Source organism: Ictalurus punctatus, chromosome 22 (assembly GCF_001660625.3).
Source record: "Ictalurus punctatus breed USDA103 chromosome 22, Coco_2.0, whole genome shotgun sequence".
Lineage (NCBI taxonomy): Eukaryota > Metazoa > Chordata > Actinopteri > Siluriformes > Ictaluridae > Ictalurus > Ictalurus punctatus.
In genome coordinates this window covers 8,978,834-9,005,034 of record NC_030437.2, presented here as the reverse complement: position 1 = coordinate 9,005,034, position 26,201 = coordinate 8,978,834, and the positions used below count along the sequence as shown (strand labels likewise).

Below are 26,201 nucleotides of genomic sequence, written 5' to 3'. Positions count from 1 at the left end.
CGTTTATTTAATAATCTGTACATTGATGCCGTTACCTTCTAGCGCCTGAGCCAGCTGATCTCGAAGCCGTTTGGTCTGAACCTGCTGCCTTTTCAAAACTCGATTCATTCTGGCTAACTCCTGCTGTTGAATACTGGGGTGTAGGGCACTGAGGCTATCTGTGTCTGATAGATGAACCTAAAAAACAAAATACAGGTTAGGATATAGATTTTTCAACTAATCACTGATGACAAGTCATCATCATCATCTTATGGATGCTGTTCAGTGTGGATATTCACAGAGATAGAAGGCAACAATGATTACAATTACGGCATTTGGCAGACACCCTTATTCAGAGCGACTTACATTTATCTCATTTATACAACTGAGCAGTTGAGGATTAAGGGCCATGCTCAAGGGCCCAAAAATGGCTGCTGAAAAGCACATTGGAACATTTATTAAACCTTGTTATGTACTTATTAGTGTATATCATACCCCGTCTTGAAGCAGCTTCTGCAGAACCTGTATTTCTTCCTCTGCCTTTGTTAGATCTTGCATGGCTTGAGCAGCCTGCATCCTGGATTCTTCTAGCTCCTCTGCATCCTACAAACACAAAAGCCCTGTTCACACCTGATACTAACATTTGTCTCGAATGACTAGATCACAAGTAGCATGTCATCGCACTTTGTGACCAGAGAGGGTTGCCAAATCTGTTAATAACAACCTGATATCACTTCAAAGACATCACTAACATGAACACTCAATCATTGCAAATGTATATATTAAGCAATTTGATGGCATTTCCATAAATCTACTGTCAGTGGCTGAATTTTGTGCAGGCTTTTATGTGATTTTTTCATCAATCCCACAAACAGAAAAGACCAATTAATCAAAGAGAGAGAAGTGGAAAAACAAAGTAAGACATGAGTTGCAGACACAATAACTGCATCGTATAAGAGCAGGTGCATGCTGTCAGTGTTTGGGAATTTCCCCTCACATTAATACAGGTCTAATGAACTTGACCACAGTGCACAAGGCACACAATATTTACAGTGACAGAAAAATACATTTATACAGTAATGAGCAGAGATCACTGACAAAAGTAAGAAGCCTGCATATACAGTCATGTGAAAAAAATTAATACACCCCTGGAAATTGTTTTTTTTTTTTTTTTTTTTTTTACATATTTGGACAAGCAAACATTTGATCCTCTTTGTAACAGTGCTTATTAATAAAGGTCTTACACACTATCAAATGACACATACAGTTGACCCTCACAAAACTAAGTACACTCCTATATTTAATCACATCTTCATATCCATAAAATTAGAATCGGGTGTTCAAGATTGGGTGCCAGTGATTAGAACCTGCTCAGGGATTACAGGTGGAACCTGTCTTATTTATAACCCTCTCATATCTAGTGTCTGGTGTTCCCTTTGTCATTGAGGTGTGTGGTGTCAACATGCCAAGATCTAGAGTTCTGTAAGGCCTTCAGAAAAAAGGTTGTGGATGCCTACGAGTCTAGCAAGGGATTTAAAAAGATCTCCAAATTATTTGAAATACATCATTCCATTGTAAGGAAAATAATCAACAAGTGTCTCAGATTTCAAACGACTGCCAGTTTGTCCAAAACTGGCCGTCCCAGCAAGTTTGACCAGCATGGGAGGCGTGCCAGGAAAAAGCCTTTGCAAGACTACAGTTTGCTAATGAGTATAGGGGCAAAGACCAGGCCTTTTTGGAATAATGTGCTCTTGACAGATGACTCAAAGATAAAGTTGTTTGGCCACAGTAACAGCAGACATGTTTGGCGCAGACCAAAGTCAACTTTTCAGGAGAAGCACCTCATACCAACTGTGAAGCACGGTGGTGGAAATGTTATGGTTTGGGGGTTGCTTCGCTGCCTCAGGGACTGGACAGCTTGCAGTCACTGATTGAACTATGAATTCTGCATCATATCAAAGAGTACTTGAAGATAATGTCAGGCCAACTCTCTGAAAGATGACGTTGAACTGAAAGTGGACCTTTCAACAGGATAATGATCCTAAGCACACTAGCAAATCCACCAAGGAATAGCTCAGAAAGAAGAAATGGAGGGTTATGGAATGGTCTAGTCAAATCCTGGATTTAAATCCAACTGAAATGTTGTGGGGGAATTTGAAACGGGGGCAGTACATGCAAGAAAACCCTTTAACATCTAGAGTAGTCTACACTTCCAGTAAACCTGGTGGACAAAGCCTGCTAAAGGGGGCAATACTAGCTTCTGAGGCTAAGGGTGTACTTACGTTTCACACAGAAAAATATCACATCTATTGATATTTCTGTTGAATAAATGATGAAAAAGCATGTGGTTTTGTTCAATTATATCAACTTTATTAATAGGCACTGTTTCAAAGATGATCAAATGTTTGCTTGTCCAAAAATATTTTTAAAAAAGCCAACAAATTTCATGGGATGTAGTTACTTTTTAACATGATTGTATGCATATCCAAGAATGCATGTTTTAAAACATCATAGAGATTTCTTTGATCTTATATTTTTCAGCCAACCAAACTACAGACAAAAAAAGTTAAACCATCATATGTACAATGGGCTTGTTTGACTTTGCAAAAGAAGTTCAATTCAGTATGAAAACCGTGAAACTGGCATACTGGAGACTACGGGGTCCTTCAATGTTGCCCAAGATGCACTGAGATGAATTAGTGTTTACACTACAAATGCAGTGTGGCCATGTGAGTCCCTGACTACCTCCAAATGTGGACTGACTGAGGACATCCCAATGCACCTCAGAGACACATATGATTCCGTTTACATGAGCATTGACTACAGATTATTTATTTGAGATGCATGTTAAGTGGGGGGATTTGAAACAGGAAGTACATGCAAGAAAACCATTTAACATCATGCAACTGATGCATGTTAAGATGCATGTTAAGACAGCTCACTGTAAACGAGGAGAAAGACAGACACCTTGAACAAAGTTTTGTGTCTGTAAACACTGAAATCATTCCTTAATCAATTTGCACATTTGTACCTCTGCTCTTTCCTCACTGATTCTCTGAACTGTGCTGTGGAGCGAGCGAAGCTGGTCCGTGGTAGCGTTCAGCTGCTCGGCAGTCAGTTGATCAGCCATAGTGAAGGATCTCCTAAGCTCTCTTAACTCCAGCTCCAAGGACTGTAGCTGTTCTTGTGTTAGAGTCTCCTCAGCCTTTACCTGTGCACAAACATGAAAACACACAGATATACAACACACACCTCTGTCCAATCCAATATGTAAAAAAATTATTCAAATCTTTAAGACTAATTCAGTGTTTGGTTATGAACATGTTTGAGTGAATCTACTGCCCATAGTAAATATTTCTGTCCTCTTCAAATGTTAAAAAGTCCGTAGGCTACTTTCACACACCTGTTTGTCTTGCTTCTCCAACAGTAGACGATCTCTCTCACTCTTGGCTTCTTGCAGATGCTGCAGTGTCAGGTACTGCTGCTCCTGTGCCTCCTGCAGCTCTGCCCTCATCTGGAGCAGCTCAGCCTCCTCCTCAAACCTCTCTGCTGCCTGTTGGGAACAAAAGCAGTTAAGGCATCACATTAGTAAAAGCCTGGAAGTATCCTCTATTTAAAACCTGTCATGTTATTCCTTAGACTTGCTGGAGTTTCCTGAAATTTTATTCTTAAGAATCTAAAGAAATGAAGTACACTGAGAGGAAAGTAGGTAAAGAGAACCCAATTAAACAAATGAGACAAAAAATATTATACTTGGTCATTTACTTATTGAGGAAAATTTTCATGATTTTCAATACTACGTATCTGGCAAAAGTATATGAACCTTTGCTTTCAGTATCTGGTGCGACCCCCTTTCTTGTATTATATATATTTCTGGTAACTGTTGATCAGTCCTGCATTTTAGCCGATTCCTCAGTACAGAACAACAGTGGTCTGGAATTTCCTCCATATGTACACAATCTGTCAGACTGTGGATTGGTGGAGTCCAAACTCTTTGGAGATGATTTTGTAATCTTTTCCAGCCTGACGAAAATCAACAAATCTTTTTCTGAGGTCCTCAGAAATCTCCTTTGTTCATGCCAGAATACACTTCCACAAACGTGTTGTGAAGATCAGTCTTTGATGGATCACTGTGCTTTAAATAAAACAGGGTGCTCACTCACACATGATCATCATTCCATTGATTGAAAACACCTGCCTCTAATTTCACCTTCAAATTAACTGCTAATCCTAGAGGTTCACATACTTTTGCCACTCACAAATATGTAATATTGGATCATTTTCCTCAATAAATAAATGACCAAGTATAATATTTTTGTCTCATTTGTCTAATTGGGTTCTCCGTGTACCTTTAGGACTTGTGTGAAAATATGATGATGTTTTCGGTCATATTTATGCAGATATATAGAAAATTCTAAAGGGTTCACAAACTTTCAAGTACCAGTGTAACATCTCTCAAGACGGGAGCTGCTGTAGTCAGCTGCCATGAGCATGGCACCATCATGGAGGATAGCACTGTATTAAATAAACAATGACTAAATAATGATTCATAATAAATAATGAATATCAGCAATGTGTAAACTTTCAAATTTAATTTGATGGTTTATAAAAAGTGCTGTCATTCCTATACCATTTATCCAATTTTGATGTAAAATGTAAAGATTTTTTCAGCTAAAATAAAAGCTCCATGTCTGCAGTTTAAGCTCATATTATACAGTGAATAACTTCACTGAAGAGGATGGGTTCCCTTTTGAGTCTGGTTCCTCCTCAGGTTTCTTGCTCATGTTGTATAAGGGAGTTTTTCCCTTTTTTGTCTAGAGGAATACTGTATTTATGTACATATATTGATATGTTTATAGAATCTTTCCTATTGTAACTGTGAACTTACCAATAATGCAAATACATAAATAAACGAGAAGCAGCAATCCTATGTAAGCTGTTCTTTGATAAAACAGAACCATGTAAAAACCATTGTGTCTGGGTGCAAGAAATAAACTTAATTCAGAGATGCTCACAAGATAAGATAATTTATGTCCCTAGGGGACTGTGCACAATAATCAACTCACCCTGGCCTGTTCAGCCTCTTCATATGCACTCTGGTATTTCTGCTGATAGTGTGTAAGCCTGTTTCTAAGAATGTTCCGCTCACGTGCCAGCCTATCCTGAGCACTCTGGGCCTCATCTCGGTCTCTCAAAGCAGCAGAAACTGTGCGATGCAGCTCTTCCTGCAGTTCAGCCAAGCTTTCACTCAGCACACCTCCATCACCATTCACTCTGCTGTTAGTTGAACCCACATCCACATGATTGTTATTCAGGTGAGTATAACTTAATAGATGTTAAAGTGTTCATTCCTACTGTTCCCTAGGCTATCATGATGCCATACCTTAGCTCCCCTGATCCTGTGGCAATGATTCTCTTCAGCCCCTGCAAACTCTTGGCCACTTGTTTTGGGCACAGCAGCTCCCTCTTGATCTGCTGCAAGTCTTTTTGTAAGACTTTGACCTTCTCCATTAGATTACTTTTCTCCCTCTGCAATAACACATGGACCCATCATAGTGATAAGTAAACAGCCCATAGTTGCTGAGGGAGACCAGGCTATCTATTATATTAGCTCAGTTTAGGCAAGCATTTCAAGAGCAAACAGATAAGGCTATGTTCAACCTAGATCTTGTAACCATAACAGCACTGATGGCAAGCTAACTATGTTTACTCAACAGCAGAAACTGTTCCCAGTAATTGTTCAATGGTCCCAAACTGTTTCTTTCTGGTCAGCATTAAAATATACTTCAGTTTGCTATATTGTGACACAAGCTCCTCATTTTCACTTAGTTACAATATAATTTTCCCAGAGGGCCACTATCTTAATTATTGTCATTTGTCCTGAGTTGCAAACCTTACTGCTCAAGCCGAAAACGCATGTATGTAGTTGAGATAAAAACACCTATTGTAACAGAAGTGTTACCCCATTGTCAGAAGATTGGGAGTTGATGATGTCATACCATCATTAGTTGGAAGTCCAACAGAGCAAAAGATCTGTGCTCTCTGGGTAGAAGTGATGGCAGTACTCGTTTTTACCCTGTCTATCAAATCAACACTAACTAGTTGCTGTCATCTATAAGCTCATGCGGAAGAAGGCGGTTAATGCTTTCTCCCAAGTGTTAACTGTCCTGTGATGTAGCATGAGCAGCAATTCAAAAAGATGTGGTGGCTGGCTTCACATGTCTCAGGAGGAAGCGCATGCTAGCCTTCACCCTCCATGGTTGGTAGCCATCACGTGATAGGCGTGAGTTTGCTAATTGATGGGAAATTGGCCAAATGACTAAACTGGGAAAAATGGGGTAAAAAAACAACAACCCAAAAACACCTATTGTGAACATAGATAGAGAACAGCAGCTGTCTGTGAGAACACACCTGCAGAGTGTCGAGTTGTTGCAGGAGTTCAGTGTTCTCCAGCTCTCTCTCTGCAGCTAGCTGCAGCTGAGCCAGTGCGTTCTCCTTAGCCTGTCTCTCCTTCTGCAGTTCCGCTTGCAGTGCAGATTGCTCTAGCTAGAAGTAACAGAAGAGTCACTGCAGACTTACAAACAATTCCTAGTGAATGAGATGCTTTTGCCTATTAAAAAATGTCTAATGCAAATAAAACATTTAGTTCTTACATCAGCATGAAAAATAGCTAGTTGAAATCTAATTTCATCTAATCATCTCAAAGCGGTTTTGGGACATACCTGACTGAGCCGATGCATTCGATTCAGCTCCTCCTTCAGGTGGCTGGCCTCAGAGTCTCTCTCTTGCAGTTGAGCCTCCAATTCAGCTTCATAGTCACTGACCTGACCTTGAGCCTCCCTCAGTTCTACGTTCTCCCTCCGCAGAGCCTGCAACTCTTCTTGGTGCTGCAACAACTCCTACACAAACCAACACCTTATCTTTTCATACAGTTCATACAACCGGTCAAAAAAAATCAAGTCTTATAGGTGCACATAGGTATTACTGTTAAACTCTTGTAGCATTTTAGCAGAATAGCACATTTCAGTGCTCAGTAAAACTCTTTAAACATTGATGAAAAGGTCTCAGTCAAACCTCCTTTGTGTTTTCACAGATCTGGGCTACTTGTTGCAGTTGGCTGAGCTGTTGATCTTTTTCCCAGAGGAGCTGCTGGAGAGTGTCTTTCTCCTTCTGCAGGCGCATACAGTCAGATTGGGCCTGTCGAGCCTGATCCTTCACTCCATGCAGGTAGTCCTGTAGTCCGGAAATTATGCCCTCTAGATCCTTCTTCAATGCTTCATTAGCTGCTATCTGACCTGGAAGATGGGAGAAAATAATCAGAAAACACTTAGTTTCAGGAGTTTCTAAATTCTACATCTAGATTTTGTTTTATTTTATGTTGAGAGCACATTTTTAAAGAGATATAACTTTTTAAATTAAATAAATAAATGCATTTTCAGAACTTTTTCCATGAATGCTGCTGGTCATTGAAGGTCATCTTAGAATGACTAATCCACAAATGTCCATAACATTAAATTCAACAACATAACCCTTACCAAACCCATACCAATACACAGAGCCACAAACCAATGTTCATCCAATTAAGTTAGCTTTACTGAAATATTAGAAATAATATACAGACTTTCTCACTGATAAAGACAAGTGGATTTAGATTACATTTAAAATATGTCATGTAAAATGTAATTAAAATAAATACATTTAGATCTACAGTTGCAATCAAAAATATTCAACCACCATTGCAAATCAGGTTTATTGTAAAAATTTACAGACTTTCAGCTATTTGCAATCAAACAAATGCAATTGAAATAGTTCAATACAATGAATGTTTAAAGTGGTTCCCCCGAATTCAACTGAAAATGCAACTTATAATGACTTCTCCAGTTTCTCCAGCATTCCTGAGGAATCTTAGCCCATTCCTCATGAGCAATGGAGGAACAGTTCAGTAATATTCTTGGGTTTGCGTGCTGCAGCTGCCTTCTTCAAATCCCACCAGAGATTTTCTATGCAGTTCAAGACAGGTGACTGTGATGGTCCTGTAGAATCTTCCAGGACTTCTTCTGCAACCAAACCTTGTTGTGGACAGAGTGTTCTTTCTTCATTCTTCTTCCTCCAGACATAACGCTGAACCATCGTGCCGAAAAGTTCCAGTTTTGTTTCATCACTCCACAGAACAGAATCCCAAAACTTCTGAGGCTTATTTATATGATTTTGAGAAGACTTTTCTTGTGCTTTTGGGTCAGTAGTGGTGTACGTCTTGGAGTTCTGGCATGGAAACCGTCTGTGTTTAGTACGCGCCTTACTGTGTTCACTGAAACCTCAGTGCCTGTTGCCTCCATGTATTGCTGAAGGTCTTTTGCAGTCACTCGAGGGTTTTTCACAACCTGCCTTCTTCTCAGAGATCTGATTGCAGCCATTGATAGCTTCCTTTTTCTGCCCCGTCCAGGTATTTCATAATTTTCAACCCCTAGCCAGTTCAGGTATTTCATGTGTTCCAGCTCAAGCACACCTGGTGCTACTAATGAAGCCCTTGATTAGTTGCATCAGGTGCGCTTGAGACAACACCTGTTCTGCATATTTGTGCTGTTGTGAGGGATTCTATTCAGGGGGTTGAATAATTTTGAATCTTGAGGTCATTATAAGTGGCATTTTCAGTTGAATTTGGGGAAAACATCTGAAGCATTCATTGTGTTGAACTATTTCAATTGCTTTTGTTGATTTGTTCATTGCAAACAGCTGAAAGTCTGTAAATTTCAACAACAACCTTATTTGCAATGGGGGCTGAATTATTTTGATTGCAACTGTAGATAGCCAATCACGTGGCAGCAGCACAATGCATAAAATCATACCAGATACAGGCCTGCAGCTTCAGGTAATGTTCACATCAACCATCAGAATGGGGGGAAAAAATATGAACTCTGTGATTTTGACCGTGGTGTAGTTGCTGGTGTCAGATGGGCTGGTTTGAGTATTTCTATAACTGCTGATCTCCTGGGATTTTCACACACAACAGTCTCTAGAGTTTACTCAGAATGGTGCAATAAAGAAAAAAAAAAACCATCCAGGGAGTGGCGGTTCTGCAGATGGAAATGCCCTGTTGATGAGAGAGGTCAACAGAGAATGGCCAGACTGGTTCGAGCTAACAGAAAAACTCACATAACCAGTCTGTACAATTGTGGTAAGCAGAAAAGCATCTCAGAATGTACAACATGTCACACCTTGAGGCAGATGGACTACAACAGCAGAATATCACGTTGGGTTCCACTTCTTTCAGCCACGAACAGAAAACTGATGCTGGCATGCGCACAGGCTTACCAAAACTGGACATTTGAAGACGTAAGCCTGGTCTGATCAATCTCGATTTCTGCCGAGGCACACAGATGGTAGGGTCAGAATTGTGGCATCAAAAGAATGAATCCAAGGACCCAACCTTGTGTTAACATTCCAGGCTGGTGGAGGTGGTGTAATGGTGTGGGGAATGTTTTCTTTTTTTACTGACCATGTGCATCCCTTCATCCCTTACTTCCAGCATGATAATGCGCCATGTCACAAAGCAGAAGTCTTCTCAAACTGGTTTTATGAATATGACAACGAGTTCAGTGTTCTTTAGTGGCCTTCCCAGTCACCAGATCTGAATCCACTAGAACACCATCGGCAGGTGTTAGAACAAGAAGAGATTCGCATTATGAAAGTGCAGCTGAAAAATCTGCAGGAATTGTGTGATACAATCATATCAACTAGGAGCAGAATCTCAAATGAATATTTCCAACATCTTGTGGAATCCATGCCACGAAGAATTGAGGCTGTTTTGAGAGCAAAGCGAGGCCTGACCCAGAATTAGTCTAGTGTTCCTAAGTGCTCACTGAGTGTAGTTTGTAAATAAATCATTGCGATGTCATTAATATTTAGGCATACTACTTAATGAGTGTTTGGGGAATTCTCTATAAATGGCATTCACAGCACTGATACAAGACCACACAGCAGAGAACGATTCAGCACAACTCTCGTTATAAAATGTTCTTCCGCATTCAGCTTGCAATAGCATTTTTCTACGACATAATTTACATCATACCAATGTCAGAAAAATGTCTCTCACCCTCAGTAAGCTCTTGTTCTAGATCTTTGATTTCTTGTGTCTCCTTCGCAATGCGACTGAGCATGTCATCTAGCCGTCCTTCCAACTCGTGCTGTTTCTTACTCATGATTAACAACAGCTGACTCTTACTGGCCAACTGAGCCTTCACATGAACCTGAGAAAAAAGCAGAAATGTCTCTTATACACAAGGAATCGGTTTCATTATTTGGTCTCATTACATTCTGGCTCGTGCTTTGAGTGAGTTCATGCTTTAATGCAACAGGTAGTAGAAAATTATTTCTCATGGCCTAAATAATTATTTTCTCATAAAGGCAAAATTAGTAGCTATTAGACATTATACCACATATACCACAGACCTAAGTTTAAGGCCTAAGTGCAGTTACCACTATATCTGACTGAAAAAAAAAGTATTTTCTTTAAGCTATATACAACTGCTGATACATGAAAATCAGGACATGAGGATCCAAACATGAAGCTTACACTACTCCATTAATATCCCTGCTCATTACTTCCACTGTCACGACATAAACAATGACAGTTTTGTACATTGTACAAATGCAAAAAAGGCTTTATGTTATTTTTCTTGCCTATTTTTTATTACACGGTGGCATGGCAATCTATTTTTAAAAGCAAATAGTTATCATATTCATTTATTTTTATTAATAATATAGCTACTTGCTAAAAGGAACTGTGTTGTTCGAGTGATCTCAAATATCAGAATATAACATTGTTCGCATCAAACATATTAAACAAAATAAAAGTTTCATCAAGCAGGAAAGGATAAACTGTACACAGCATTATGAAAACATATAACATGCAAACATATAATCATGTACCCCTCCCTTACTCCACTGGGGTACTTACTAACATAAAGTGGCTGACATAATCACAAATCCTGCTCTCCCTCCATTCCTGAGGCTACAGGAAGGCTACGTACTGAGCGTTAGCCTTTCCTGTCTCTCTGATCCTCTCAGTGTTCTTGCAGACTTTTAGCCACAAAGTTTTTGCTTGTAGACTCCAGCCATAGTACAGGGTTTTCCCCTAGTTTTGCACTTCATCCCCCCAACCAACACACACACAGAGACACACACACACTGTTCCTACGTAATCTCCCCCTCTCCCTCCAGCCTCTGCTTTGAATCAACACAGGAAACTCTCTGTCCAACCAATCACTCTCTATAACTAAGCTGTGACAATACCTCCTAAGAGGGAGTGAGCAACTTTTCAAGCTCCACCCAAATTTCCTACAGAAAGACTCTTCCTATTTTCTTAAAGAGACACGAACCAAGTATTAGTAAACTGGAGCTTTTGCTACCCTTACTAGACAACCTTTACTAGATTTATAATGTATTCCACTGGGAGGCTGATCTTGTTTTCCATGCATTAGCTTTGTTGCTGGGATGGAACCAAGGCAACATCCTAGATAACTGCTACTGTCAAGGCTGCAGGCGGAGATATTTTTAGCACTCAAACAACCTTTTGTTTTTACTTCAAAATATTCAGGGAATTACAAATGACTTCAAAATACATTGACTTGAGCGGCATAATTACAGAGTGAGATTCCACAAATAAACAAATACTATACTAATTGCAAAATACAGTGTCTGAGGCAGCAATTTTACTAACGTGTCTGAGGTCTTCTGGCTTCAAAGTGTGCATTAAGCTCTGGAGCTGGTCCAGCTCCCCTTGAGCCTCACTGAGCTCAGAACTCTGCCTGTCCAGCTGCTTCTCCAGGGTCTCTGCCTCCTGCCGCATCTCATACAGCTTCTGGATCTTCATGTGCAGCTCCTGTCTAAGATGGTCTTTCTCTGCTTCTGAAATCTGCAAGAGGCCACAAACACTAGGGTTACAGTGTCTCCAGTTGACCTGGTGTCTTACCATGTGGGGAAATGTAATCAGTAACAGTGACTGCAATAAGTGTCTTGATAATCTGGTATTAACATATGCGTAATAAATCACAAGGTTTGTTTTTCTATTTATATAATTGTATAATAATTGTTAAACACAATAAATCTAATTTTCCTTGCATACAACAGGTGAAACAATTCATTTTCTAACAAAAACATTTTTAAAATAACAGTATTTTCTCTCAAATATATATGTACCAAAATTACTTTACTATTCCTAAGAAATATTTTTGATTAAAGGCAAATTACTGTGTTGATGAGAAAGGTCAGAGGAGAATGACCAGACTGGACCAAGCTGACAGGAAGGCTACAATAACTTCAATAAACACTCTTTACAACCATGTTGAGCAGAAAAGAATCTCAGAATGCACACAATGCCAAACTTTAAGGGGGATGGACTACAAGAGCAGAACACCACATGCTGGTTCAAGTCAGGACTTTGACTAGGCCACTCCAAAACTTTAATTTAGCTTTTTTGAGCCATTCAGAGGTGGACTTACTCCTATGCTTTGGATCATTGTCTTGCTGCATAATCCAGTTACATTTGAGTTTCAACTTACAGACTGAAGACCGGACATTCTCCTTTAGGATTTTTTGGTAGAGAGCAGAATTCATGTTTCCCCCAATTATAGCAAGTTGCCCAGGCCCTGAAGCAGCAAAGCAAGAGGTCCTTTGATGTTATCCTTGGCTCTTTTGTGACATGCTGGTTGAGTCGTTGCTGTGCTCTTGAAGTAATTTTGGAAGGCCACTTCTGGGAAGGTTCACTACTGTGCTGAATTTTTCCATTTGGAGATAATGGCTCTCACTGTGGTCATCTGGAGTCCCAGCGCCTTTGAAATAGCTTTGTAACCCTTCCCAGACTGATGTATTTCATTCACCTTCTTCCTCAATATCTCTGGAATTTCTTTCAACTTTGGCATAGTGTGTTACTGGGTAAGACCTTTTAACCAACTTCCTGCTGTTGAAAAAGTTCTATTTAAGTGTTGATTTGATTGAACAGGGTTTGCAGTAATCAGGCCTGGTTGTATCTAGAACTGATTACCTGTAGTTACTAATTCCCCAAATCCACAGACTGCATTCATAATGGGGTTCAACCCCATTATGAATGCAGTCTCGTAGATTTGGGGAATTAGTAACTACAGGGGCAAATACATTTTCACACAGGCCCAGTTGGTATTGGCTAACTTTTTTGCTCATTAAATAACAGGTTCCTCAGGTTACATTTGTTTAACTTAGATTTTGTTTAATTTCTGAAACAATTTAGTACGAGATATACACAAAAACAGAAGAAATCAGGAGGGGTCAAATACTTTTTCACAGCACTGCACACTCCAGAGTTTCCGTTAGCCGATAAATACCGGTTTTTGACTGTTAAAAATTCTAAAATGTCAGATAAAATAAAAAACTGTCAGACAAAACATATTAACACAAAGCAGACATACATTAAACAAAGTACATTCCCAATTGCACACCTCAATAAGGTCACTGCGCAAAAATATTTTCACAAGCATCTCCTGTAACGTACTTCATTGTTTTGTTCTTACTATTATATCGCTATAACACATCTGGGTTGAGAATGAGGTGGGAGGCAGGTTGATTAAACTCAAAAGGCCTTTTTATTCTATTTATACTTTCACGTTTCAGCAGAGTGTGTATATATTATATATATATATATATATATATATATATATATATATATATATATATATATATATATATATATATAGAGAGAGAGAGAGAGAGAGAGAGAGAGAGAGAGAGAGAGAAGAGTGAGAGAGTCTATATATACACTCAGCAAAAAAGGAAACATCCCCTTTTCAGGATTATAAAGACATTTTTAATGTATTATAAAGATAATTTTATAAAATCCAAATAAGGTTTACAGATCTTTATCTTTCATGCTTGTTCAATGAACCATGAACAATTATTACACATGCACCTGTGGAATAGTCTTTAAGACAATAACAGTTTACAAGCAGTAGGCAATTAAGATCCTTTTTGCCCAGAATTTCCAGAAATTAATTCTTGGCATTTTCTCAACCAATTTCTTGAGGAATCCCCCGGAGATGCTTCTTAAACAGTATTAAAGGACTTCCCACCTACACTGGACACTTATCGGCTGCTTTTCAGAATATTTCACTCCGAGTCATCCGTTTAAACATTTAAACACCTTCAGATCAAAAGGTTTTTAAGATGATGAGAGACATTTGTCAAGTGTCTCCAAACTTTTGAGCTATACACTTCTGAAGGTGTGCTGTGGTATGTGGCACCAAAACTTTAGCAGCAGATCCTTTAATCCTATAAGTTGTGAGGTGGGGCCTCCATAAATCAGATTTGTTTGTCCAGCACATCCCACAGATGCTCAGTCAAATTGAGATCTGGGGAATTTGGAGGCCAAGTCAACACCTTGAACTCTTTGTCATGTTCCTCAAACCATTCCTGAACAATTTCTGCAGTGTGGCAGGGCGCGTTATCCTGCTGAGGCCACTGCCAATACTGTTGGCATGAAGGGGTGCACTTGGTCTGCAAACATTTTTAGGTAGGTGGTACGTGTCAAAGTAATATCCACATGAATGCTAGGACCCATGGTTTCCCAGCAGAACACTGCCCAGAGCATCACAATGCCTCCACATGCTTGCCATCTTCTCATAGTTCATCTCATCCATCTCTTCCCCAGGTAACATGATAACATGATTCATCAGATCCACCACCTTTTTCCATTGCTACATGGTCCAGTTCTGATGCTCACTTGCCTGTTGCAGGTGCTTTTGGTAGTGGACAGGGGTGAGCATGGGCATTCTGAGCAAGCTGCATTGAACTGTGTGTTCTGATTGTGGTTGTTTTTTTTCAGATGAGCAGCAGCTTTTCCTTAAACCACTTGATGTTAGGGTACATCCCTGTATATACACATACTCCAGTTTCTACCTCAACAGGCTTGACTGCATTGTTTGAAGGTGTCTGCGATGCAGCAGAACAAACTGCGTTATAAATCACTATCTAATTCTAATTACCATTAAAATTATTTGTAAAGTTTTAGATTTGACACTTTGCTGTACACCTATTTAGTCTTTCAGACAGAAAAGTGCCGTTTTTGACAATTTCTGCTAAAAACATTTGAGCCATCCATAATAAAAATAATTATGACTAATGACAAAGTTTTTCCCCATTCTGATGTTTGATTTGAACTGAAGTTCTTGACCTGTATCTGCACGATTTTATGAATGTGTTAGTAAAATATCATTTGTTTAAACAACTAGTTTCAATTTAGGTTTTGGACCAACAGCAATAAGAAAAAATATACACGATTTAAAAAAGACACTCACTCGTTTTTGAGATGCTGCCTCTTCTAGTTGTTGCAGCTCCTCGCTGGCTCTCAGGATCTGTCGCTCTTTATACTCCATCTCTGTATGCAGCTGCTGTAGCCGCGCCTCTGCTACAGTCACAGCATGTGTTATTTAACAAACACCAATATTATCCCAATTTTATAATAGCAGTGTACTAACCAATGTAGTAACATGATCTTAAAAGTTGATATATTATATTAAGTTATTATTATAACTGATTCATTATAATAGCTGATATAAAAGCACAGTTAAATTCTCAAATCTGATTGGTCAGAGGCTGTTTTTGCATAACTGCATGGCTCAGGCAGTAGTTTCAGCTGTAACATCAATGACAGGTTTATACTCATTCTAATACGTTATTATTTCTACAGTAACAGTTACTTCACAGGGACTTGTATGGTGGACGCTCGACATAATCCAAGACTAATAATAAATGGATGTAAAAGACAAGGAAACCTATAATTGTTGAGGTGGTCAAATTGTTTGTTAGGACAACTATAGAAAGTGTTGCGGATGTCTGATGTCTGTGCTCTGTAACAGTCACAGAGCTTTGCAAAGCATGAGATATTCTTCAGGACAGTTTGCCCTTGTTGGTTTCATGAATTTTATTTTTTGAGAGAGAGAGAGAGAGAGAGAGAGAGAGAGAGAGAGAGAGAGAGAGAGAGAGAGCAAGAGATGGAGTGAAGAAGATGCTGGTAAGGGAACGACTCTCAGCTGTAAATAACAGGAACTTGTCTTGAGTATGTTCCACAATAAATTGAACTGTAATCCATTTAAATATGTGATGCATCAAACAATAATTTATTAAAACTTGTAATTGTTGGAAATTACTGTGATATACAGTCATGTGAAAAAATAAGTACACCCCATGGAAATCGTTGGCTGTTTGACATATTTGGACAAGCAAACATTTGATCCTCTTTGAAACAGTGCTTATTAATAAAGGTGATACACTCTTATCAAATGACACATAAAATTTACATTTTGTAGTAATTTTACAATTAAAATGAACAAAACAACAGATAGTCACATGGAAAAAGTAAGTACACCCCTACTTTTCTCCTACCTTCAAATCCATAAACTTAGAATCAGGTGATCAAGATTGGGTTCCAGTGATTAGAACCTGCTTAGGGAGTGCGGGTGTTATTTAGAATTCTCCTATCTAGTTTCTGGTGTTCCCTTTACTATTGAGGCATGTGGTGTCATCATGCCAAGATCTAAAGAGCCTATAAGTCTGGCCAATAATTTACAAATGGCACAGATTTCAAACAACTGCCAATTTGTCCAGGACTGGCCGTCCCAGCAAATTCAGCCCAGAAGAAGACAGTCTGATGCAAAAAGAAGTCTCCAAGAACCCCAAAATTGAATCATAGGATCTGTTATTATGTCTTGCAACTGTTGGTGTCAAAGTGCATGCTTCTACAATCAGAAAGAGATCGCACAAATTTGACCAGCATGGGAGGCATGCCAAAAGCCTTTGCAAGACTACAGTTTGCCAATGATCATATAGGCAAAGACCAGACCTTTTGGAATAATGTGTTCTAGACAGACAAATCAAAGATAGAGTTGTTTGGCCACAGCAACAGCAGACATGTTTGGCATTGACCAGAGACAGCTTTTCAGGAGAAGCACCTCATACAAACTGTGAAGCACGGTGGTGGAAATGTTATGGTTTGGGGTTGCCTCGCTGCCTCAAGGACTGGACAGCTTGCAGTCATTGCAGAACATGGAAGAAAACCCTCAAACATCTCATCTTGCAACTGAAAGAATATTGCAAGCAAGCCCGGTGGACGATTATACAAAACTCCTACAAGAAGTTCTTCCTGCTAAAGGGGGAAATACTAGCTTCTGAGGCCAAGGGTGTGCTTTTCTCCCCACAGAAGAATATCACATCTATTGATTTTTCTACTGAATAAATGATGAAAAAGCTCATTTCCCTTGTGGTTTTGTTCAGGCATATCAACTTTATTAATATGCACTGTTTCAAAGATGATCAAATGTTTGCTTGTCCAAATATGTCAAAAAAGCCAACCATTTCCGTGGGCTGTACTTATTTTTTCACATGAATGTAAATGGAACAACACACTCCAGACTGTGCAGTTATACAAAAATAATCCATGAAGGGGCGATAAGATGCTTGATCTGTTACCACCCCAAAGAGATATGAGAACTATGAGATAGTATACTTTACATGCTATAGCACGTATTGCTCTGTGCAAAGACTGTGTATAGATGTTGTGATCAACTCATGCAAAATAAACAAAACAACCGCTACTATATGGATGTCAGTACCTCTTGCCAAGTCCTGCCTAGACTCATCCTCCTCTAATCTGTCTGTATGCACGAGACCCCCTGTGGCCAGATGCCTGTCCGCTGTATCTATGCTGTCCGATGGAAACGTGTTCCTTTTGTGACGGGCTTTTCCAATGTACGGACTCTCACCCAGCACATCCCCCTCCTGGTCCTGAACAGGATATAAGATGGAGAACAGACTGTTTCAGTGCACAGCTGGGAAATGAATCATGTAACTTGATGGGACTGTAGATTACTAAAGAGTAAAACGTACTGTAAGAGCAGAGCTATATTTTATGTGTACATGTGCACACATGGCCGCTACATTGCCAGTTTTATTACCTCAACATGCTGTTTTGTGCATATGGAATATTAAAAGCAGGTCAGAGCTGAAAAATGTGGTTGGCCGGTTATCAGGTTAACATGTAAAATGTTTTGGCAATTTGTCAAAGTGGACAAGCTCTGTTTGCATCAAAATTTCCAACACTGTCACGGTTTGACCAGTCTGCTGCTGAAGCTGGGTCATATCATGCTACACTGCCCCCAGAAATTATATGCAGGTATCTGCTTGTTAAATCTGATGTCACACGTTTCAGTGCAAAGCCAATTCCAGGTCCAAACACTCCAAAAGTGAAGAGCAAAAGTTGACATTTAAAGATGATATGCCATGATCTGGCTGAAGTAGGGATGTCACGGTGATGACATTTTCCCACCGATTAATCAACGTGTGACAACACCGGTAATACCGGTATCACCGTTTCCCTCTTTTCCCCCTCGTTTTTAACTCGGTTCATTATTATTCTTAATGAAAAACACAACAACAACAAAATAGTACAATGACAAACTCGCTTATATTAACCATAGAACTTTTGAAACCAAATCTTCCGCCATCGTCTTGTCAGTCAGCTCACCTCACTCTCGTTAAGCAATAAATGAAATCTGATCTGTTCTGCGACTCTGACTCTTTTGGCTCATGCTGAATTGAGAAGACACGTTCGGTTTTTAATTGCAGTGTCCGTTCTCTAATTGAACTAAATGATTTTTACTACTATAAAAAAGCAAAACGACAGTGGAGGCGGTGCTGCAGTGGGCAAGTGATGTAATCAGTGTGCGGCAGAACACCGTCTAACATCGATCCCAGCAAGCCTAGGCTGAAATATTTCTAAAAAACTACAACGTACAGGACTTCTATAACTTTGGATGTAAACGAAGATGAAAAACTAAATATGTACCAGCCAAGTGTTAGAGGGATAGTGAAGTTAGGCTAGCTGACATATAATGACGTGCCACCCCCTGGCTAGCTACAGATGTGTTGTTAGGCTAATATAAACACAGCACTGGCAATGTCTTTGAGAAAATTTAGGGTGAGAGTTAAATTGTTTTCAATATAGATCCATGTTGTGGGCAAGTGCCCAATTGGCACAGACAAGTGCCATCATATTATATGGCTGCTTTATTGATTTGGGTGGAGAAAACCGTGTCCTGTACCAATGTGGAGTGCGTGTTTGTTGCATGGGTTGAATGATTTGCTTAACGTTATGTGGTTTAAAGCCATTGGATTATGCAGGATGAATCGTATTTACCAAACGCTGCTAAAATACACTCACGGTCTGCTGTAGTACTGCTAAACTTGATAATTATTTTGGACTCAGATATATTCAAACAACAAGGAACACAGTACTGTGGCATGCTGAAAATACGAGCGTCAGCCAACTCAGTGAAGCTTGGACCCGGAAACAGTATTATTGGAAGCTCGTTATGTCACGACTTAACAAGCGGATTGCATACTGAGGATATAGTAGTGTAGTGCTCATTTCTGAACAGGCACAAATGTTGCCAAATGGCTGCTGGATAAAAGGGGACAGCCATCTTGCACATGCACACGCATATTTAAAATCAATTATAACAATAAAGTAAGTCTTGATGAAACTTACATGGTTAGGATAAAATGGAAGTGGATCAAACTTAGCATCTATCTTATGAAAAGCCAGCTCTTGCTCAAGCTCATACTGCTTCTGGCAGGCCCAGGTCAGCTCTGTGGTCTTCTGTTTTAGCTGGAAAATAAAGGAAGTGTGTTTAAGAGCCAATACCTCATGTACAAGCATTCAATATAGAACATAATGTCCACTGCAAACATATTCCATAAAGGTCACTGGACATAATCAGTGCATTTTGCAGAGGTAAAATGCATGCATGTATCTGATCGAACAACTTGACTTATGCATGCAGAAAGTACTGTAGCATGCTTATGCACACAGCAGTGCTAGATCACATCACTCTAAGTGACTACCTGGTGGCACAGGAGAAAGTCATGACATTTCAGGTCACTAGGACTTCGGGAACTGGTTGATGATTGATCTAACAGAAACTGATTGGACACAAATGAATACCTTGTAGAAAGAATCCAGCAGGGGAACAGGTAATGAAGGCTGAGAATGCAGCATGGAAAAGCAGCAAACAGACAGAAATGCCATGCACAGTTTATAAAAGAACATGCATTCTGCAGTAAAGAACGTATGAATATAAGGTACAGACAGCTGACAAAGAAAAAGCTGGTGGCTCTGTTATACTGTGGGACACTATTTATTTATTTTGCCGGCATGTTTTGGGTCTGCTTTTCCCCTTGATGGAAGAGTCAACACAAAGCTCTTCTGACACAAAGCTCTTCTGACACAAAGCTCTTTAACCTATGATGAAACATTTCTTAATTTCTTCCAGGGATGGCATTGTCCCCATCCACAGGGCAGAAAGCACTCACTGCATGGTTTGATGAGGATGAAACAGATGTAAATCAGATGCTATGGCTTTCTCAGTCACCTGATCTCAGTCAGACACCTAGGGGAGTTTTCCCAACACCGTCATCAAAACATCAACTGATGTTCGAAAGAACGGTGCTCCAACTGAATTTATGCCAAGCTGCATTGAAGCTGTTCCTTTATTAACACACTTTACAGGTGTGCTCAAATATTTACAGACCCCTTGCAGAATCTGCAAAATGTTAATTATTATTATTTTTTTTTAAATTAGAGGGATCATTAAAATTTTATTTTGTTTTTATTTAGTACTGCCCTGAATAAGCTTTCACATAAACAGAAATTGACATATTTAATTCATAAGACACAATAATAACTGAATTTACACAGATGAACCAGTTCAAAAGTCAAAAGGGGTCAAATGTGCAGAAGATGCTGGAAAAGCAAAGAATGTGCAGGACCTGGAGGATTTTTCCGAAGAACAGTGGACAGTTTAACTTCTCAGGACGAACAAGGGACTCGTGAACAACTATCACAAAACATAAAAAACAGTCGTTGATCGACACACAGTATTAATAATCAAGCGTATGTAACTTTTGAACTGGTGCATTTATGTAAATTCACTTATTATTGTGTAAACAGCTGTTGTGTGAAATAGCTTATTCAGGGCAGGACTAATTAAAAAACAAAATGCAATTTTAATGATCCCACCTTTTTAAAAAAATTATTAATATTTTGCAGATTCTGCAAGGGGTAAGTAAATTCATGAGCACAACTGTATGCTGATTTTTCAATTGTCAGCTGTCTATACAGGCAAAAAAAAAAAGTCAATATTGTGATAAACACCACTCACAGTTTAATCTCACCAGAGCACACATTCATATAAAGTTCATGGAGGAGAACCAACTATGAGGTGGGAAACACAAAGAGTCTAACTGATCTATGGGAGAATGCAAAAACAAAAAACAAAACAAAACAAAAAAAACTATTCAGTATTCAATACTACCTTTAATGTAGCTGAAAGATCTCTAGAGAAAGTAGTAAGAAGTGAAGAGGAAATTGGCTAAAGGTTCAAAAAAGAAAGGAGAAGGAAGCAAGTTCAAGTTGGTTAAAGTTTAAGGATACATTGGTTTAAGCACTGAGACACTAGGCTGTTTCTCTTGAACAGGCACATTTTGTAAACACACTGAAATTTACGGTCATTTACTGCAGTCTAGAAATCAGCAAAAGCTTGGTTGTGTCAGATTATAGCCTCGAATACTATGATCATAACAGACGGACAAGAAAGCTCTGTTACACACCAGTTCGGACTTGGTGTCCAGCTCCATTTCAAGCTGTTCCTGTTGCCACTGTTGTTCCTGGCTTTGCTGCCTCAGGCTCTGCTGGAGCTTCTCTTGATGTTCCAACTCCTTTAATGCTACAGCTTTCTCCTCCTGCAGTCGCTCTATCTCTGCTCCTTTTTCTTCCAGCTCTTGCTCCAAACGTTCCACCTCCTCTGCAAACCAGAAAGCAGCAGCACAGGTGAGAGAAACTAAACATGTGCTATGTCTCTGACTCAATGTTCATATATATGCACAGTACACAGTGCCGTCCACTAATATTGGCACCTTTGGTAAATATGAGCAAAGAAGGCTGTGAAAAACATACATCAAAATCAACACAAAAATGGTTTAATGAGCACAAAATCAAGGTCCTGCCATGGCCATCCCAGTCCCCTGACTTGAAACACATAGAAAACCTGTGGGGTGAACTGAAGAGGAGAGTCCACCAGCGTGGACCTCGAAACTTGAAGGATCTGGAGAGAGTCTGTATGGAGGAACGGTCTCAGATCCCTTGCCATGTATTCTCCAACCTCATCAGGCATTACAGGAGACTCAGAGCTGTTATCTTGGCAAAGAGGGGTAGTACAAAGTAGTGACTAAATAGGTGCCAATAATTGTTGCACACCTATATTTAACAAAGATTTTTTATTTATTTTTTTGATAAACCTGTGTTGAGTTTGATATCCATGAGGGCAGAGTATTTTTGTGTATTTTTTAAACAAAATATCAAAAGGTTAAACAATAAAGACAAATTTTCACAGCTTTCTTTGCTCATATTTACCAAGGGTGCCAATATTAGTGGAGTACACTGTATAAACACTGAGTCAGAGACATAGCACAATTGTAACTTTAGTCTGAATTGATTCCCTCTAACTGTGCAAATGCAATATTAACCTTTCTCAAATACCATATTTTCCCTTTATCCTGCAGCCCTAGCAAGAATCTGTTTTGGGAGCTAATATACAGACAGCAGGTAGAAGTAACTATATACCAGTGTGAAAGCGCTGATCTGCTTTTTCTCTCTCCTGCTCGCTGATTGGCTGCCCATCCAGAACGTCCAGTGATCTCAGGTGGAAGACTACGAAGAGGCGGTAGTGGGGAAGGTCAGAGACAGGGTTCTCTGCTAACATCAGCTCAGTTAGACTTTTTAGAAGCTTCAATTTGGCGAGCTCATGAAGCTAAAAGATAAAAGAGGATAAAAGTTATGTCATGGCATGCACGAATAACTGATAAACAACTTCGGCAGAATAAGGTAAGACTAACTGAAAAGATCTTGTTTTTCTGAAGGTTTAGCTTCTGAAGGGATCTGAGCTTTTTCCCAACCCACAGCGGAACTTGTTCAATGCTGTTGTTGGCCAGATTCAGAATCTGTAGATTTGCCATTTGCTCGAGGCCTTCTATTTTCCTGCATGATGGAAAACAACAATTTAATGATACAACCTTTCAGTAATTGCACAAAATAAGATATTCTTTAATTTAAAAAAAAAACATTTACCTTATTCTGTTATTGGAAAGGTGCAGCTCTCGCAACTGATGAAGCCTCTCCAATTTCTCCATTTTTTCAATGATGTTGTTACTAAGATTGAGAACTTGAAGATGGTCACACTTGTCCAAGTTCTCGATGTACTAACAGAACAAATCAGCAAATATATCACTGAACAAACACTCAGATCAATAGGTTATGAGCAGTAGAATAAAGGTAGTCATTCTTACCCTGAAGGTTTTATCTCCATGAGTAGTGGACAGATTCAAGGAGCGCACAAGAGATAAATTATCTTGCCTGGTCAACTTCTTAATTAAGTCTTCTGTGATGTACCGTGTTCCTGTGCATTTTGTTTCATCTTCAAACCAAATGTAAGAGAGTGAAAGTGACAGTAGTATTACAACCTTAAATATAGAGGGCCTGGAATTACAGCGTTTGACAAATGTTACAGGGGGGACAAAACAGAAGTTTGTTCTGACAGTGTTACATCTTTTATTCATTTATCTATTCAGAATCAATAACCACTTTATACTGGTAAAGATCATGGTGGATTCAGAGTCTATACTGGGAACAGTGGGCACAATGCAGGAAGACATCCTTCTCACACAGACACACACACGTTCCCACCTAGAGGCAAGGTAATGTTTTTGTCAAACCCAAGCTGACACATCCTTCCTTACATTTATATACATTCCTCACTTTTCTATGAACTCAAAGCGGTTTACGTTGTATGGGTGAAAATCTCCTAAACCACCACCAGTGTGTAGCATCCACCTTAATGATGCGATGGCAGCCATAGTACGCCAGAACCACACCACACACCAACTATTAAAGGAGAGGAGAGGAGAGAGTGATGTAGCCAGTTCAGAGATGGGGACTATTAGGGGGCCATGATACATGGGGGCCAATAGGGGAATTTCGCCAGACACAAGGAAAACATTGTGTTTTATCTTTTGATCATATATTTACCAAAAAATCATGTTTGTTTTGAAACCAACATGAAATATCACATACTGCCTCCTCACAGCTCCAGACGTGTAACCCAGTTCGATACCGAGCTGATGTTACTGTCTGTGTAGTTTTCCATGTGTGGGTTTACCCTCAGGGTTCTCTGATTTCTTCCACTGGAATAAAGTTGTTTTGACGTTAGACGTTCGATATTCGCGGATATGCGGAAATTAAGGGACCGTCTCTAAAGTTACATACGACATTGTTAAACACGTTTCTAATTTCAATAGCATTTGAAGGGAATGACTTACAGTCATATAACCAACTGTACAGTGTTCATGTAGGTGTCAGCTATAATGCACACCTCTTAGATTTTTGATATTTATCAAAATAAGCTATTAAATCAAACCAACTTTATTCCAGTATTTCTTCCCACCACACACTATCATGCCAGTAAGCATTACAGCTGCTATAAATAGCCTTTGGTGTGAATAAGTGTGTGAATGTATGTGTGGTGGGATGTGCTGGGATGGACCAGCGTCCCATCCGGGGTGACTTCTCCCGCCTTGCACCGAGTGTTACCGGATACACTCCGGATCCACCACGACCCTGACTGGGATAACGCGGTTACAGAAGATGAATGACAATGTCATGTACTTCCCTCATCCAAATCCTCAATACGTTCTGAAGAAATACAAGGACTATCATTGTGTACCTGAAAGCTTTGTGTAAATGATCATGGAATGTTCTGTCCAGCTGGTGTAAGGAACATTTTTTTTTAGGATAAACGATAAAAGAGCTGTAATTTACCGTCATCACTGAGTTCAGCTGCATCTTCACTCGCTGCTGTGAGACTCAGGCTGTGGCCAGGGGGAGGAGGAGGAGGAGGAGAAGAAGAAGCTGAACTCAACCGTCTGCTGGAAACTTTCAGTCTCTCCACAGACGAGGCTCTGTGTGAACCTCTTATCCGCTTCATGTTGGCCAGTTAAAACAGCCGAATGGTTGCTAGGTTTCGGTGTAGTATCGTTAGCTAGCTAGCTATCCAAATGAGCTCGCTTTCACAACATAGTCCACTTCAATGAGCTGTTTCCGTTATGAATATTCACTATGCTAACACAGAATGTCGTAAGTCAGTCGCGTCGTTGTGCTTTAGTTTAGTTTAGATAACTGTTATAGTTTTAGATAGTCACTTCGTGAGCTAGCTGAACTGTTGAACTAACTTAGCTAGCGCGTTTAACTAATCTAGTTAGGTCGCTGATTAACCGCTGCACGAGCGTGTTCGCTGTCATTGACCGAATATTTTAATAACATGAAATAATCACGTTGCTAGCTTCTTACAAACTTTATCCTCAGTGTATCCCCATGGACGCGTTAGCGAGGAGGTGTTAGCTTGGCTAGAAAGCAGCATTGCCAGTATGCTGTGTTTGTTTCCATGGAGATACAAAAGAGGACACGCCGGTAACGGTAAAGCGCTACATGAGAATCTGACAGTACAGGATAGCGCTAATTTCTCATAAAACACGGACAATGTTTTCTTTGATGGGTTAGTTACAGGTCCACGTTTTATGGTTTGTGACAACACGTTTATTAGAAAGAACCTCAAAGCAGACCATGTTTGAGCCCTGTGGGTTTAACACACGCTTGATAATAAACCACAGTAATACGATTCTGTCAAAATAAAAGTCCGAACTAATTTTTTAAATAAATAATAATGGACAATTTTCAGATTTCAAAAGGAAAAATAGCAGACAGGCTGCTTTAAGAAATGGAGGAAATATATTGTTAAAGTATTTGTAACATTAATAAAAAAATTTGTATTAATAATATAGGACTTAATACCTTTCAGTACACAGATATTAAGGAGGAAGTGTTTTAAATGAGAAAATTGTGTGGAGGGAAATACAGTTTTGCGCGAGAGTCAGGGGAAATTACATTCACCGTCCACTTTATTAGGAACACCTGCACATTAATGCAGTTATCGAATCATGTGGCAGCAGCACAAGGCAAAAAATAAATAAATAAAATAAAAATAAAAATCATGCAGAGCTTCAGGCAATGTTCACATCAAACATCAGAATGA

At 39.5% G+C, this 26,201-nt stretch overlaps 1 protein-coding gene across 3 annotated transcripts in view; it reads right to left on the bottom strand.

The window, feature by feature from the left end:
• cntrl (centriolin) overlaps positions 1 to 26,051 on the bottom strand; it is a 45,159-nt gene extending 19,108 nt beyond the window's left edge. The window contains exons 1-20 of one of the 3 annotated variants that reach the window (XM_053674323.1): positions 24,932 to 26,051; positions 23,404 to 23,531; positions 23,186 to 23,316; positions 22,954 to 23,095; positions 22,682 to 22,868; positions 21,670 to 21,863; positions 19,550 to 19,669; positions 17,616 to 17,787; positions 15,303 to 15,412; positions 11,699 to 11,893; positions 10,073 to 10,226; positions 7,054 to 7,274; positions 6,702 to 6,878; positions 6,391 to 6,525; positions 5,363 to 5,508; positions 5,046 to 5,256; positions 3,383 to 3,532; positions 3,011 to 3,190; positions 475 to 582; positions 36 to 177 (exon numbers count right to left, since the gene is read on the bottom strand). In XM_053674323.1, the coding sequence (XP_053530298.1) occupies positions 36 to 177; positions 475 to 582; positions 3,011 to 3,190; positions 3,383 to 3,532; positions 5,046 to 5,256; positions 5,363 to 5,508; positions 6,391 to 6,525; positions 6,702 to 6,878; positions 7,054 to 7,274; positions 10,073 to 10,226; positions 11,699 to 11,893; positions 15,303 to 15,412; positions 17,616 to 17,787; positions 19,550 to 19,669; positions 21,670 to 21,863; positions 22,682 to 22,868; positions 22,954 to 23,095; positions 23,186 to 23,316; positions 23,404 to 23,531; positions 24,932 to 25,097 (3,169 nt within the window). In that variant the 5' untranslated portion in view covers positions 25,098 to 26,051. The remainder of the gene's footprint in view (positions 1 to 35; positions 178 to 474; positions 583 to 3,010; positions 3,191 to 3,382; positions 3,533 to 5,045; positions 5,257 to 5,362; positions 5,509 to 6,390; positions 6,526 to 6,701; positions 6,879 to 7,053; positions 7,275 to 10,072; positions 10,227 to 11,698; positions 11,894 to 15,302; positions 15,413 to 17,615; positions 17,788 to 19,549; positions 19,670 to 21,669; positions 21,864 to 22,681; positions 22,869 to 22,953; positions 23,096 to 23,185; positions 23,317 to 23,403; positions 23,532 to 24,931) is intronic. The other 2 variants (XM_053674322.1, XM_017451768.3) reach the window with 2 other exon arrangements.
• Between the last annotated feature and the right edge of the window lie 150 nt (positions 26,052 to 26,201).